The sequence below is a fragment of the Xenia sp. Carnegie-2017 genome, unplaced genomic scaffold (genome assembly GCF_021976095.1).
Source record: "Xenia sp. Carnegie-2017 unplaced genomic scaffold, XeniaSp_v1 HiC_scaffold_20, whole genome shotgun sequence".
Lineage (NCBI taxonomy): Eukaryota > Metazoa > Cnidaria > Anthozoa > Malacalcyonacea > Xeniidae > Xenia > Xenia sp. Carnegie-2017.
In genome coordinates this window covers 12,141,633-12,156,970 of record NW_025813483.1, presented here as the reverse complement: position 1 = coordinate 12,156,970, position 15,338 = coordinate 12,141,633, and the positions used below count along the sequence as shown (strand labels likewise).

General features: G+C 35.0%; 1 protein-coding gene across 2 annotated transcripts; it reads right to left on the bottom strand.

Annotated features, from left to right (window-relative positions):
* Nucleotides 1-14,805, bottom strand: LOC124442950 (dystrophin-like). Of its 2 annotated transcripts, XM_046993469.1 has the most exons (41): nt 14,790-14,805; nt 14,513-14,585; nt 12,407-12,468; nt 11,572-11,667; nt 11,401-11,478; nt 11,210-11,302; nt 10,723-10,820; nt 10,530-10,610; nt 10,341-10,456; nt 10,106-10,242; nt 9,871-10,038; nt 9,566-9,747; nt 9,345-9,489; nt 9,110-9,276; nt 8,877-9,039; nt 8,498-8,680; nt 8,270-8,425; nt 7,762-8,076; nt 7,364-7,539; nt 6,781-7,246; nt 6,463-6,715; nt 6,196-6,338; nt 5,768-6,100; nt 5,506-5,660; nt 5,206-5,374; nt 4,698-5,018; nt 4,031-4,283; nt 3,903-3,963; nt 3,770-3,831; nt 3,617-3,691; nt 3,337-3,541; nt 2,705-2,790; nt 2,504-2,583; nt 2,326-2,403; nt 1,946-2,224; nt 1,665-1,870; nt 1,532-1,588; nt 944-968; nt 764-858; nt 423-648; nt 1-317 (listed from the first exon to the last, which is right to left on the bottom strand). In XM_046993469.1, exons 2-41 carry the CDS (start codon nt 14,568-14,570, stop codon nt 189-191), a joined length of 6,231 nt encoding a protein of 2,076 aa, XP_046849425.1. In that variant the 5' UTR covers nt 14,571-14,585; nt 14,790-14,805; the 3' UTR covers nt 1-188. The 2 variants fall into 2 exon arrangements, with proteins under 2 accessions (XP_046849425.1, XP_046849424.1); XM_046993468.1 differs by lacking the exon at nt 14,790-14,805 and having other exon boundaries at nt 14,513-14,738.
* Between the last annotated feature and the right edge of the window lie 533 nt (nt 14,806-15,338).

Genomic DNA, 15,338 nt, shown 5'->3' with positions numbered 1-15,338 from the left:
TAAAGAACAAAATACGTAAATATAAAAACGATCTAAATATTACAACTTTGAATGTATGTGCGGCATTACCATGGTTACATCAATACAAACATAAATATTTAAGTCTTTAAATAGCAATGTGAAGTAAAGTATTATCATTTAAAAAGCTAAAACAGTTCAATCGTCGTTTTCGAATGAACGTGTTCATTTTAAACATAACCTAATTCAATTGGAGCTTCCCCGTGATCATCATTTTCACCAGCAGTAGAATCGTTGTTGTCATCAGGCCTTTCTATTGAGACAGGTTGGCTAGTGGGTGAGGTGGATTTTTCAAATCGCTAAAGCAGAAACAACGATAAATAAATAAAAGGTAATTGTGCATGAGGTGTCAAGTATGAGGAAAACAATGGCAATTATGATTTGAGTTGATGTCCATGATGCACCTGTTCATATAGTTGTTTCAATTTTTCTAATTGTTCTTGCAATTGTCTGTTGTGGTCTTCTAACACTTCCACACGTGATTCATGACGTGCTTTATGTTGTTGCAAAAGCTTGATCTCATCAATGACATCATTTTCACTATCTTGTTGATGACCATCACGATCTTGTTGATGATCATCACGACTTGTAGTCAATGACTTCAAGTGGGAAAGTTCCTCAAGAAGAGTTCTATAACAAGAAGAAATAAAGTAAACAATTTAAAATTTTTAATAAAATTACATTTTATTGCAAAGGTTTCACAAATTAATTTTTTTTGTATAAGCTGTTAATACATTACTATTACCTATTTTCATCTTCAAGATCAGCAATAGTCTTATCCAAGTCCTCTTTCTCTTCTTCAGCCAGCTCTTTCATTATCTGAGCAGGACTCTGCACTTGCTATGAAAATCAAGAGAAATGTTCGTTGAATAAGTGATTGTATACGATAAATTTCAACAACTACATATGTACTGTTGTGACTTACATTGGGAATAGAAGACGAGTCCAAACTAAAGACGATAAGAAAAAATATGAGTAATTTTAATAGCTTATTTATTGTTTATATTTATCATTTATGCAATAAATGGCGCAAATGATGACAGAGACTTACAGTACAAAATTACTGAGGGAATTTTAAATTTATTGAAATAAATTTAGTAGCTTTCCTATTATTTTTATAAAAATTATAAGTAAACTTTATAAAATAAAAGCAATAAAACTCGTGCGGTGATTATTTGGTCTATAGCTGTGTTTGCATTATCCTGTAAAAATTTGCAAATCAATCATGAATATGTGTTAGCGGAAATATTAAAATGTTTTTTTTAATTTGTCTTTTTCACATTCTTGTTATTTTATAAAAGAAAGAAAAGATGTTTTTCGTGTTTGCACAGGCTTATGCTAACCTCGGAGACGTTTGTGAGAACTCTCGGCCAGTTGCAACCCTCGACCTTCGGTCTCAGGCTTGCACTGATCTGCTTCTAAGTTATCCGAAAGATTTCCTCGGTTAGCATAAGCCTTTGTAAACACAGTAAACATCTCTTATGCCGTAAATAATTCACCGCTAAGTACAAACCTCTTTCCTTTCGTCTGTGACGCGCCGTCTGTTTCTGTAGCTTCAAGATCAGGCAGCCTGACAAATGATAATGTTGTAATTATTGATTATTTTCTTTCATGTGAAACCCAGAACTCACTTAATGATTTCATACCGTTTGGCATGCATTTGCATTTTAGTATGTATATTCTGATTATTCCTCGAGGGAGGGGAAAGTGGTGACTCCAGATTAGGGCCCTCCATGATCGTTTGAACAGGAAGATATCCAAGATTCTTTGGAGATTTATTCTTGTATTTTCGAGGCTTCATTTTATTTTTGATAACTTTAAAGAAATCCTTCACATCTTCTGATCCTGTTGTCTGAATTGAAAAAACACAACATTTATTAATTGTTGTAAAAACCTTCATAAAAAGACTAATGATAAAGACTATTACCGAAAGACAATATTGATGCATTGGATGTGCGATCAAATGATCTCGTGATGTTCTCCCAGAGAAGAAACAGCTTTGGCAGAGGTCGTAGTTGAAATACCTAAGAGATCTGAAGCGAAGACCAACAATAGGATATTCTTTACAGATTTGACATTTTGCTTCATGCTTGACGCCTTCAGAGCTTGCATAACGATGAAGTGTTGGCAACCAAATCACGCTTTGTGGTTCATTTGCAAGCCATTGCAAAAATTGATTTAATGTAACAGCTTCTGGTTTGTTGGCCTTTGTAGTGATAGAAACATTCTTGTTTTAACGTATTCATATCAACGATTAAACGTAAACAAATAGCAAAACACCAAACATCCATGTATATCCTTTCTTACCCATTCAAAGCAACTTCTTACACTCGGTTCAATGTTACTGCCACCAAATGCTGCAGCCTCGCCAAGTTGTTTAGGAATCTAACAAGAAGCAATTCAACTATAGAAAACGTTCTCATCTAAAGATCCTTAAAAATAACATGAACTGTACATTTTTAAAATGACATCGAACATTAACAACCTGCAATTGATCATGAAGGAGTAATCCCATTTTTTTCGGTGACACTTGACCAGAGGAATCAGCAAAAAGAGAAAAAAGATCTAAATGGAAAAGGGAAATTTGTTTGAGTAAGAACACGATCGAACTTGTAGCTTATTAGGAGGATTGAATGTACGCTTTTGCACGGCGATTTTTTTTTAAAACTAAAAATGAATTTCTTACTTTCATACTTCTCATCCAGAGACCCTTTACAGAAGCAGATCAAACCAATCTTGAATGAAAATTCTCGAATTTTACCGATACGGCCACTGACGAGAAATATCAGAAATCAAAGCGTCAGTAAAATGTTGCCATTCACTAATGTAAAGGTCCGGTTTCATTGATATGTAAATAATACATGGTTGTTCGAGCAGGTTTTTAGTATGAGAAAAGATAAATATTGAAGCCGATGATTTGATACAGTACCATATTGAACAGTCCGACGTAATGAGAAATTTGTGACAAAGAAATCATATTTGCAACGGCAGTCAGGAATTTCGGACTGCATTAAAAAAAGAAGTTTACGACTAAGTCTTGAACACAAACCATTTATCATGAAAGACAAATGCCTACAAACTCAGAAACATGCACTTGTTCAACAACACAGAAAATTTTCCTTATACTTAGTCTCGAGCAGTTAAAACGTAACAGTTCTAATGAAGTATAGTGACAGGAACCTCGACAAACATACATTGAGTCAACTTGGTAAAGTGAGACTGTTCAATAAGGCGGCCTACTTCCTTTCCCGGCTTCAAATTTATTTTGGGATGTGCGATCCATGTAATACACATATCAATGTTCAGTTCACTGCTAACCTATCATAAACATTCAATATCCAGTTCAAACTGAGATCAATTGACAAAGGAAGATTGACAGTCTGTCCATTGTTCTGTTCAAGTTTTTCAAAGATCGAAGTTAAAATTTCCACCATTTCTGAGACTCCAATTATGTCTTCATGAGAACCACAAAGATTGTGAGACTTGAAAGCCTCGATGACGACGTTTATGTCAACCATATCCACTACAAAAATGAATGTGAAATGTTATCTTTGTATTCCTGGAAAAAAATTACCAAAATTTACAGCAGCTCATTTACATCCAACAACTTTCTGAATGCATCGTAATTTTATTGCCGTTCTATAAGCACTCCAAATGACATCGTTTATTTCAACTAAATAAAAAATGCGGTTTTTCACAGTTTAAGAGCGAGGAAATGGAACATAGAAAAAAATAAGTCCAGTCCAGATACCGAATTGATGATAGAGATCAGTCATTTTAGGATGATCCCACTGAGTCGTCTCTGTATTGTGGCTAAAAACAATATGAAAAGTAAAAATACGATCTTTATTCCGTAAAGCAACATAAGAAATGATATGGCATACTTGATGTAATATGGAACGTTGTTTGCAGCAATTTCTCTTTCCCAAGGATCAACAACGCTCTCTACATAAGATCAATGATAAAGAGTCAACAAGCTGAATAATTAGAGATTATGCATTATTTTATGCACTTTTCAGGTGTTCTTGGACCATCTTTATCTCCTGCAAAGCTTCCTCGAGCGTCTTTTGCCATGCTTCGCTATTTCTCACTAAGACTGGCCAACGTTCTCTGATCTTGCTCAATTGACTTCGAACAATTTCGGGAAACTCCAATTGCGATGACGATGCTGATTGAAAGGTGTTGTCACCATCAAGATGGCGTTTCCCAGACTCCAATGCGCGATCAATAACTAAGCGTTGCTTGTTCAATTCGTTTCTGAAAGTCTAGAAAATAGTAAGTTGCTAATTTAAGAATCTTAATCGAGATACACGATTTAACAAAATGATCGAAATCATATATTTCGAGATAAAGACTTACTGAGATAAAATAATTTTGCATTAAAACGTTATGCATTTTCGAATATGTTTGCAGACTTCGTGACGGATATTTATGTATTTCAATAAACCAAACAAATACAAAAACTGTCATTTTACTGGAAGCTCATTGTTGTAATATTGTTTTGCTGGTATTGGTCTCCCTGTGCCACTATCTGCGGTAATTTATGGCCAACGGTATTCACTCCTATGTTTTATCCGCCATATTATTGTTTGTGTCATTTAAGCTGTTTTTAAAGTTAAATAAAACCTAACGAATGGTAATCTACAACACTCATCACACAATGTCTTTTAATCACAGACCTGATGTGTCTCTAGTTGAACGTTGACAGTTCCAACGTCATTGCCCACTGGTTTCTGAGCCTCCAACTCCTGGATAGCTCGATTTATCCAGTCAACTATCTCTTGTACGTGGAGTGCCCATTCCGTTGCGCCTCCATCGAGTTTGTGTCCAACATCAATTAACCTTGCATTGAGACTGTTCCATCGATCATTTATATCATCAAGTTTGGATTGAATAGCAGTAAGAACCTCTCCTGATTCAAGATCACACATTACTGTCTGACCTGTCTCGTTTAGAGAAGCAAAAGTTTCTTGGTGGTTGTTAATATCCACTTCTAAAACCTACAAAGACAAACTTCAAATGTCAACTAAACATAACAATCTACGCAACCTACCAAACTGCGAAATGCTCTCGATCTTATTGAAATAAAAATGTGCGAAAGTCCACACAAGTATTGTGTATTCCAACACTGTTGTCAATGTTTGAGGATAAGCAATCAACCACAATAAATGAACACAAATTACGAACTTTTAGTTCTTCTTTCAAAGAGGAGTGATCGGTGTGTTCTTCAGCTGCATCGGCCGCACTATCCAACTCAGCAATTTTTGATTCTGTTGAAGTGAGCCAAGTGAGTGCTTCTGTCATGCTTTCATCAAATTGAACGAGACGGCTCAACTTGTCTGTATGCTCTGCACAACTATTGAATGATACATGTACATATATATAGTAAATAGACACACATTTCTAGGGAAAGACAGTATTAAGTGTGGATGTTAAAAATATTAGTCCTAAAACGGTCCTAATTCATTCAGTGAATACTTATCTTACCTTGAAGCCAGTTTGTTGTAACGTTGTGTATCTCGATGTGAAGTTAAACGAATGTCACTCGGATTATGTTCGGGGAATTCTCGTATTAATTCGTTGCCAACATCATTCAACCTATCTACAAGCGGTTGCCAACTTTCGACTTCATCTACAAAATTCTGCAGCAAATAAAAAGTCCTTGCATTTAACCAATAAAATAACACAATGGCAAATCATTCTATAATATTAAGCACTCTAGTGATATAAATAAAATCCAATAGCATACCTTATGATTTGTAAGTAGTTCTTCCGGTTCCACGACAGTATTTCCCGACTCCTTCCAAATTTTCACCATTTTTTCTTCTGCCTTGGTAAGCCATGCTTCCAGATCTGTTTTGATCTGTTCATATTGTCTCCACAAATCCCACATCAGGTTTATCCGTGTTAACCATTCATTAGACTGCTGTTGGACCCTGTGCCAGTGATCCTTGAGAGACTGGACCTGTTGACGCAATATGTTCTTATGGGACTCATCGTCTGTCTCTTCCTCGAGTTTAAGACTCATTTCAGAAATATCATTCAGAAGATACTGTTTCCCACGAAGTTCGTCCTCCACAGACTGTAACAACACAAACAGATCATTGATTAAATGAAAATCCTAAATGCATCTTTCAAATCATTCATGATTCATTTATTCTTATCCAGCAAACTAACCTGTTTCTGTTTGTTCGTCAATCGTTCCATTTCATCAACGTTACCAAGCATGATGCGTTGACTTTTAATGACTTCTTCAACAATAGAGAGCCAGTCATGAAGCTCTGAAACAGCTTTGTCAAACTTAGGCCATGGAGTCTTACCTGTAATAAATGGTAAAAAGTACAATTAAAAGTCGAAACAGTAATGAGAGGGATATAAAAAGGAATCAAAAATACAACAGACAATAAGAGGAACCTAAAAATATGAAAAAACATATTTGCTTACCTTCATCAAAGTGCGAGACAAGTATATCTGGCGTTGCAAACGAAACAGTAGTTTTCTCAACAACAATCGTCATTGAAGGTTGCTCAACAATACGACAAATTGCCTCCCAATCCGCATTCATTTTGCGCCACTTTTCGTGCATCGAGTTAGGAATAGCGCTAGTTGATAAAAGGCTTTCTTCTTGATATTTTTCATACTTCATGTTAACATGATCATACATCGAGCTCTTGTCGGTTAGGTTCCGTTCAATTTCCTAAAATATTCAAAAAGAAATTATAGATTGTTACCTTTGTAGCTACAAAAAACACATTAACTGGCCTCTAAGAATCTGTCGTCTTTTTTTCCAAGATTTGCTTCGTTATCTATGAGATCTTTAGTGCTAGATGTCCACAAGTATAGTTCCTCAAGATCAGCAACAAATTTCTCCAAGTCATTAATACGATCTTCCAAAGAATTCCGTTTATAAGGTACGGCCACTTTAATACTTTGCCATTGGGTCTCAACTGCTTCTACAGGATTCATGACGTCTTCTTTTGACGGTTTGGATAAGATTGGTTTTGTCTGTAGACGTTGTCTTGTTTTGACTATACCATCAACTGCATCTTCCTTTTCAACCATTTCAGATTCAATATCTTTGACATGAGCAAGTTGATGCTGCAGTCCATCAAGATCAGCGGGAGATGGATCAGGTTGAGCCAGCGATACTTCCACTTGAGTCATCCATTGAGTTAGATCTTGTGATTCATTAGCTAACTCCTCATACTCCAAATCTTCTTCATTCATGCTAAACAGAATTTTTTGTATTTTTATTGACATTGATTTTCCAACGACAAAAAAACATCACTTAGTACTTCTTAACCCAATGAAAAAAAATCATTTACGTTTTAAATGCTATTCATACCTATACTGTTTATCTGAAACTTCTGTACAAATAATCTTCCAGCGTCTATTGAGATCGTCAAGTTTATTACAAACGATTTCTGCTTCATCTACACTGGAGTGTTTAATAATCTCATTCCCTGTCCTGTTTACAGCTGCTACGGTGGGTTCGTTGTCAGCAATTGCTTGCTCCAAAGGCTGAAGAAAAAATATGGCAATTTTTTCATGAAAATCGTTTTAAATACACAAACCCAGTACTTGGCAGGGTAGCCGATGGGCAACAATCACCACACGAAATATGGATACATTTTTCAAAAAATTCGCCATGTAAAGAGTTAAATAAGAGCACAGACATTACTGGGGTGCATAACAAATCAACAAAAAAGTAGAGATTTTCACGCAGATTTTAACAAGCCTTACCTCGATTATTTTTTTCTGTTCTTGTATCCTCATCTCATCGTCAGGAATTTGTTCCATACGATCAAGTTCCTGTTCAGCTTCAATAATTCTCTCCTCAAGAGTTGCAATAACCTCAATGATAGAACTGAAAGACCATTTCTTTCTTTCGTCTAGTAAACTACACAATTTCTCCCAACGAGAAGTAAAGTCTGCCAACAATTGTTCCACAGTCGTTGCGCGACAAGAAACACTCTTTGTTTCAGCAATTATCTCCTCGGCTTTGTTCATTTCATCATTAATGCTTGTCTTACGTTTCTTAACTGCGTTGTCTAATGACTACATGGAAAAAGAGATTTTTAAAACATCAACAAACTGTAAATAAGTCTATGTCCATCATTATATGAAGCAAAGGGGAAAAGATGGGATTTAAGCACAACAACTATATTTCTTTAAGGGTTGTTTCGTAGAAAGATCATATCATTTTATTCACGGTCACTCATCGAACCACTCTTAGGATGAATAAGACAACCTGAATAAGTTCTTCCTTTTCTTCAAGCTCTTTTGAAGAAACTTTAGTTGGTTCACTCATTGGTGTATTAAGTAAAGTCTGAGTATCATCCATCCACTGTAAACTATCATCAATTTCGTTTTTCAATTGTATCAGCTTTATGTCAAGTCCTTTCAACTAAAAAACAAAATTAATCATTTGCTTTCGTGTTACAATACTAAGATATACATGCAACAATTGTCTTCATACCAGTGATATACGTTGAATGACTTGAGATGTAAGAGCTTTCCATCTTTCATTGAAATCCTCCATCTGATCTTGTATCTGTTTGACTAAAGCAGAATCTTCAGGGACATTTTCGGCAACTTTTCGAGCAGCATCATTGAAATCTTGGAAAGACGCCTGCTTTTCAGTCATTTCCACTTCTAATATCTACAGAAACAACACAACAAAATCAATCGAGGACCCTTTTAGGGCCACCAAGACACTAGTCCTTTAACTTGAAACTAGTCCGAGCCTGTTTCCTATCACCATTTTGTTGAAAATAATGTCGACAATTAATTGAAATAAACAAAAGTTATGCCATAAGTACTTCATTCTACTACAACGATAACAAAAACAAGCAGACCTGTAGCTGATCTATTGTTCTGTGAACATCATCAATGTTACTTGCGTCAATCTTGTTCATTTCGCTAACTTCTCGTTCTTTCGATGTTAGCCATTCGTTTAGACGACTTTCTTCGACTAAATATTGTTGCCAACTCATCTGCAACACTAGCAATTGTTCCCATCTTCAAACAAAGAGAGAACAAAATATCTCAACATGTCCATTATTATCATTCAAAGCAATTTTAGCTTCACCTTTCCTCGGTCCATGTACAAACTCTGGAAAATCTCTCCTCCATTATCCCCAACTGTTCCTCAAGTTCAGCTGTGGCATTATCATTAGCATTGTCATCAACTACGACAACCATATGGGTCAGCGAATTCACTTTCTGTTGTTGTGCTTCAAGGTCTTCTTGGAAATGCTACAATATTACAAATGTGCGCATTTTCAAGAATGCTAAATTCACATGAGCCTCAATTTCACAATTACCTTGTGATCTTCAATCTGCCGTTCAACTGTTTCAGTATCAGAGCCAACAGGAGCACTGCCTTCAATTTTAGCTTCAGCAGATGTGAGCCATGACCCAAGCTCATCGATTTGTTTCTGCTGTAAATCCATCAATTGCTCGTGTAACCTAGAGAATATAAAGAAAATAAAATAACCAACAGATAAAAACAACACTTACATCGCAGAGTTAAAAAATGTCTTACTTGCTTTGTCGATCCATAGCAGCCAACCTCAATGCCTCCCAACGATTATTCAACATGATCATTTGCTCTCTAATCTGATGTTCTTCCTTCTCTCCAACTAATGCTTCACTAATCAATTGGTTTCCAAACTCCAACACGCTGCCAATGTTTGACTGATGGTTGGTCAAGTCAATCATAAACTTCTACAGAAACATTGATAAACAATTATGCAATAAACATCTTCTACCGTAAGCGTTCCATCTCCCAAATATACCAAGTAAGTTCCTTCATTTTGACCTTTATCTATAATTACCATTCCCAATTACCTCATGATCATGAAACTGATCCTTCACATCATCGACATCATCTGAGATCTTTGCTTGACTGTTCAACTGTTTCTCTGCTTTCTCTAGCCATGCGAGAACGTCGCTCAATTTTTCGTTATAATCCCGCCATTCTCCAGGTGATGACGTTTTCTCCTCACCGGGTAAAGCCTGAAAGACCACGTCAAGCATTTCAAATCCACGACAATTGGAATTAATGTAGTGTAAAACCTCATACTTCGTTTTCATTTTGAGTACTTTTGGTGACAGGTAGGCTCTGAATTTCTTCCTGGTACTCTTCGTGAGGGAGTGTATCAAACAATGATGTTAAATACATCATGATTGATTTCTTATCCGGCCGATCTCTGTCAACATCTACAAACATATTCGTTTTACATGAAGTGATATACAGTTTTGCAACTATTTTCCTTAAAACTCTCTCAATAAATCCTAATGTAACTCTATCAACGAACCTTCCGGTTCCAGTAACATTCCTACGCCAAGATGTGTATGAGCAACTTTGAACGCATGCTCAAGATTTTCACGCGAGTTGTTTCTTAGTAACGGCTTATAGTCAAACAGATCAGGTCTGAATAAAAAATCGAGAAAGAGTGAGAGGATCACGAGGGATATTTAGTGGATCATTAAAACATGTAGAAAACCTGTGACGATGAATGAGAGCATTAAATGCAAGTCCATTTCTCCAACTTGTTGTTAAGTTAACTACGTTTACACCTTCGTAACTAAACAATAAAAAATCACCATGAAGCTAATGAACGACGAGTCTATGAAATGTTAATATTGATGCTGTACAGTATGGACCTAGCCATACATGAATAGAAAAAAACATTTCACCCTTTAGTTGATTGTTTGCACCAGTCAAGAAGTGTCTTTTCAACTTTAGACATATCTTGTACATTATCACCAAAAACATCACGTAGAACATCGCTCACCTAAAATAAAATTGAGTAAAATCAGCGATACACATGACACATCGTAATGTTAACTTGCATGATAACCATCATTCATATGAAAACGACATTGATTTCTATTGGTAAGCCTTTACGGTTTGTTCAGGTAGATTTAAAAACTGAAGATATAAGCTGGAAGTATGAGAAGACTACATTCTTATGTTCATTAAAACATTTGTGAGAAAGAAGGGCACAGTGGAAAATGGTATTTTGACATATATTTTAAATAATCTTATACCTCTACAATGTCTCAAGTTAACGTATGTATGTTAGGAAAAAGAATATGCAACAAACGACAAATAGAATTGTTGGTTGTCGATCGTGGACTAGATATAAGATAATAAGTGTACAAACGAGTATAAAATAATTACCTGATAATGTAAAATAATGCACCATATCAACGCTAGCGTCAGTTTAGGATTGCCGTTGACAATGTCGTCATTACGAATGTTAACAAATTTAACCTAAAAACATACATAGCAGAAATGTTGTGGTAAATTTTAAACCACCATAAGCAATTTACTATAGCAAGAGGTAATTTCCATTGATTTTTCATACGTACGTTTTGAGAAGTAAGGAAATTCAATGCATGACCAACATTGTTAAGATGATGAACTCTCAATCGTCCTTTTTCTCGTTTCTACAAAACAAAAAAAATTTATCATATTTTTACAATCAACTTACAAACAATGAAGTGTATTTCATTGTTACGATGACATAAACTACTACTTACAACTTTTGTTCCAGTTAAAATTTCGAGAAGAAGAATGAGTTTGGTACCATCTCGAAGATCTTTGAAAATATCCTTCACTTCAGCGTTTGCACGAGCCTGAAAGAGTGAAAGTTTATATAGTCAATAAAAAAAAATCAGTGAATGTTGATTGAAAGGTCGGAGAGTGAGGCTAGGGTCAAGAATTTTTTGACTTTTAATTTTTAAGAAGGCAACAAAAAAAAAACTGGGGCAGTCTCGGTGATGTTAGAATAACCACAATTCAGATTAGTGTCTAGAAACTAGCTACTAGGGAAGGCGTTGAGGATATTCGCCATCCTCCAATATGTTCCATACTATGATCTTTATATGTATAACTCTAAAGTGTGAATAATCAAATAGTAAGTACAATATGTAAATTCTTTTTGAAGGTGCTTCGTCCCCCCCCCCCCTAAAAAAACAAACACAACGCTAGCATATAAAGGTAATGTTGAAACAAGCACATGATGTCTGTGTAAATAAGTAAAGAGTGGAGAGTTGAAATAAACAAGTGCCTCGGGTACAGGGACGGCGCTAGAACACTAATTGAGGGGGGTCTATATTCATATATTCAGTTGTGGGCGAATGATTTCGTTTGAAAGTGATTTGGTTTTCTAAATAAGTCAGTCGGGCACAACTGAATACATGAATACCCCCATTAATGTTTTAGTGCCGTCCCTGCTCGGGTACGGCTAAAGGATGAAGTTACTTAGAAATTATGAACTGTCGAAAACAGGACCAGAACGTGAAGCTTAAAAATGAGCAAAAGCATTTATCGTAGCTATATTAGTTTGAACTGACAAAAATACAAATCATAAACCTTGCTAATCTGTATGTTCAACCATCTTGTAAACGTCTTCTTTTGAATTCCCTCTTGTTCACCTGTCAAAGATTATATATTGTGATTTCATACCGTTTTCATAGTATTCTCGAGTGAAAATAATCTACAATATCTAGGAAAGAATTGAATTTGTAGAAAAATGAAGTGCCATAATATCATAATTTCTTCCAACTTATCATCTGATCAACAACCTTCAAAAAGTTCTATCATAAACCCATCTTAAAGACTACGTTTCTTGGTGATATTTTGACTTCGGGTGACGTGTTGTATGGCGTAGGAATATCGGCAAGAAAAAAAGTGATAGTGAGACCTGGATTATTCTATGGATTATAGATAATAGTAATTAGAAAACAGAAGGTAGACTTGAAGGTTTTAAGATGAAGTCGTTTAGGCTTGCTTTAGGAGTAATTAAAACGTTTTTAAACAAGCCGAAACAAAAGAGAGAGGTGTATGATTATTTTCCATTTAGCACACTTTCCTTTTGTTTCATGTTATATTTTCTATGATTTCTTCTACACGAACGATATTGCAACAGGAAGAGATCGTAATGTATTTTATTGAGGTGAATTGTGAGACAGAGAACTCTAATTATGCATTCATTGATACAATCACGATTTTGGAAATATGAAAGATGTGAGATGAATAATGTTTTCACTATTTCATATTTAGCGATAAAGTTTGACACACAATAAAACTTTTAGCTAAGCTAGCTTCCGAGATCTAAAATTTTGTAATCTTAGTTAAATAAGCAGATTGCTCTTCGACTGTAAACAAAGAAATACTTCGAATATTTAAAATCAACGACCCATAAACAAAACCAAAGTTTTAATCACAAAGCAATCAATAAATGGCCAAAGGTTAGCATTGCACAATTCAAATGGACGAGTGAGCTAGATTAACATTTTAAACATTAAACTCTGGTTTAGTAGACTCTGAATGAAAGAGAAATATAATTCTGATTATAGTCGGTTAATAAGTGTAGAGATATTATTTAAGGTCAGTTGGCGGTATATTTCTTCATCACATAATTCTATACTTTAGCAACGATTTGTATTTAAATAAATTATATACAATTATTTTGAAATATTGCAAAAAAAATATCGCCGTTTACATCGTATACAATTTTTGATAGAAAAATACTGCCTCGTATAATTTATGAATGACGGGAGATAATAGGAAATTGTATTAATTTCAGAGTTCGAAAGCTCCGAAGATACGTCTATATAAGTGAGAAGAGTCCAAAAGGAACAGGAAAATGTATTGTAGTTTTTCAAGAAAACGACGCCCACTTTAACAGGTATTAGATAACTTACAAACACAACGCGACGTCGACAAGAACATGAAAGTTGCGTGGCATATTGCGTGCTATTATATTCTGTCAAGTCTAGTCGGCGTTTTTATGGATTTGAGAGCACGAAATTAGATTTGAAGTGGTGCTCAGGATATCATTTTGGAGTCAATCCCTCCTTAAAAGATTAGCGAGTATTTTATTTTCAAATTTTATATAATTTTCCGTTTTGTTAAAGTATTCATGGCATCTTAACTATAGCGGAGCACAAATATGCAAATATGAAAACAAAAACAAAGAGCGGGGTTCGCTCAACTATTTCACTTTAAAATCATTTTTATTTTCAAGCTTTCTTACAACATTGTGAAGTGTTAGCTATAAAATTGTTTATTTTTCTATAAAGAATTTCCGGCCTTTTTCGTGGCTAGTTTAAACTTGAACTTCCGTTTATATAGGTCACGCAAAAGCTTTGTAGTAATGCAAGGTACTAATAAAAGCCTGTTTTTTTAACTTAATACATTTTGCTTAAGCAAGCTGTTTAAGAAAAGTTCGATGTCTAAGAAGTAAAACAGAAGATGTTCAAGTACTTAAGCAAACTAACTTGCTCTACAACATTGTTGGGAGTATATTCATTTTGAAATTTGCTTAGACGACAGTGAAACGAGAGTCGAATTCGAACTCAAAATTTGCAAGACACACATTTCATTTTGTTGACTGTAAGTCCTAATTTGTTTCGTTTGTGAAATTTATACGGTCAATAGGATGTTTAATATCCTTGAAAATGGATTGACACTCACCTGACTTTTCCTTTATTTTACGGGCAAGTCCGTCTATTCCTGACTGTTCTTCGTTCATGTTCGTTCACTTCTCCTTCATTAAAATATATCAATGCTGTCCATAAATATTTTGTAACTTTGCCACTTTCGTTTATAACAAATTCAAACGGGCACAGTTTCGCTTCTCGTCAGTACAGGGGAACCAAACGTTTCTGCTAGAAAATATTTTTAATTCCTAGCTTTGTGTACAGCTGGTCACGGACGACGAGCAGTGAACAAAGTGCTATAATTATCATACCTCGAATAACATTTTCACGCAAACTACAAACAGATTCCAACGAAAAGAATCTAGACAAATTTGAAAAAATTAAGTATTTACAGCACAATTCGAGGATTCTAAATACAAAGAAAACACAAAAGATATCATTTTAAGATGAAAACGTTAATAAAATTCGACACTTCGTCAAACTGCTCATTTTATTGTTTTTAGAAACTGACATTCCATTGTGTGCTTGTGTAAGATTTTTCATTTCAGATGAGGTCCTTCTTTCTCTGAATCGCTACGTCACTTGTTATCAGCTGCAAGTGCTTGCAACTCTTTATCTGCACTTCTGTTAAAGAGACTTTCTCCATCTTCAAAGTATAGTGGTAAAAATATATGAACAATGTCTTTGACAAGCAGAGTTATTATAAAAAAATACTATCAGTAGTCAGACATAAAGTTTTGTTAGTAAAATATGCACAGAATAAATGTTTTTAATACAGTTTACAGACACTAAAATGTCAATATTCTTCATTATGCACTTCGATGCGCTTAACTAAATAACTATTATGGGTAAAACGTTAG

Coding starts and splice junctions, on each gene's coding strand:
- LOC124442950 (XM_046993469.1), bottom strand. CDS start 14,570: ATGAACGAAGAACAGTCAGGAATAGACGGACTTGCCCGTAAAATAAAG. Junction 6,716..6,780: donor AAGACGACAGATTCTTAGAG/GCCAGTTAATGT, acceptor TGAATATTTTAG/GAAATTGAACGGAACCTAAC. Junction 1,871..1,945: donor TGCATCAATATTGTCTTTCG/GTAATAGTCTTT, acceptor TTTTCAATTCAG/ACAACAGGATCAGAAGATGT.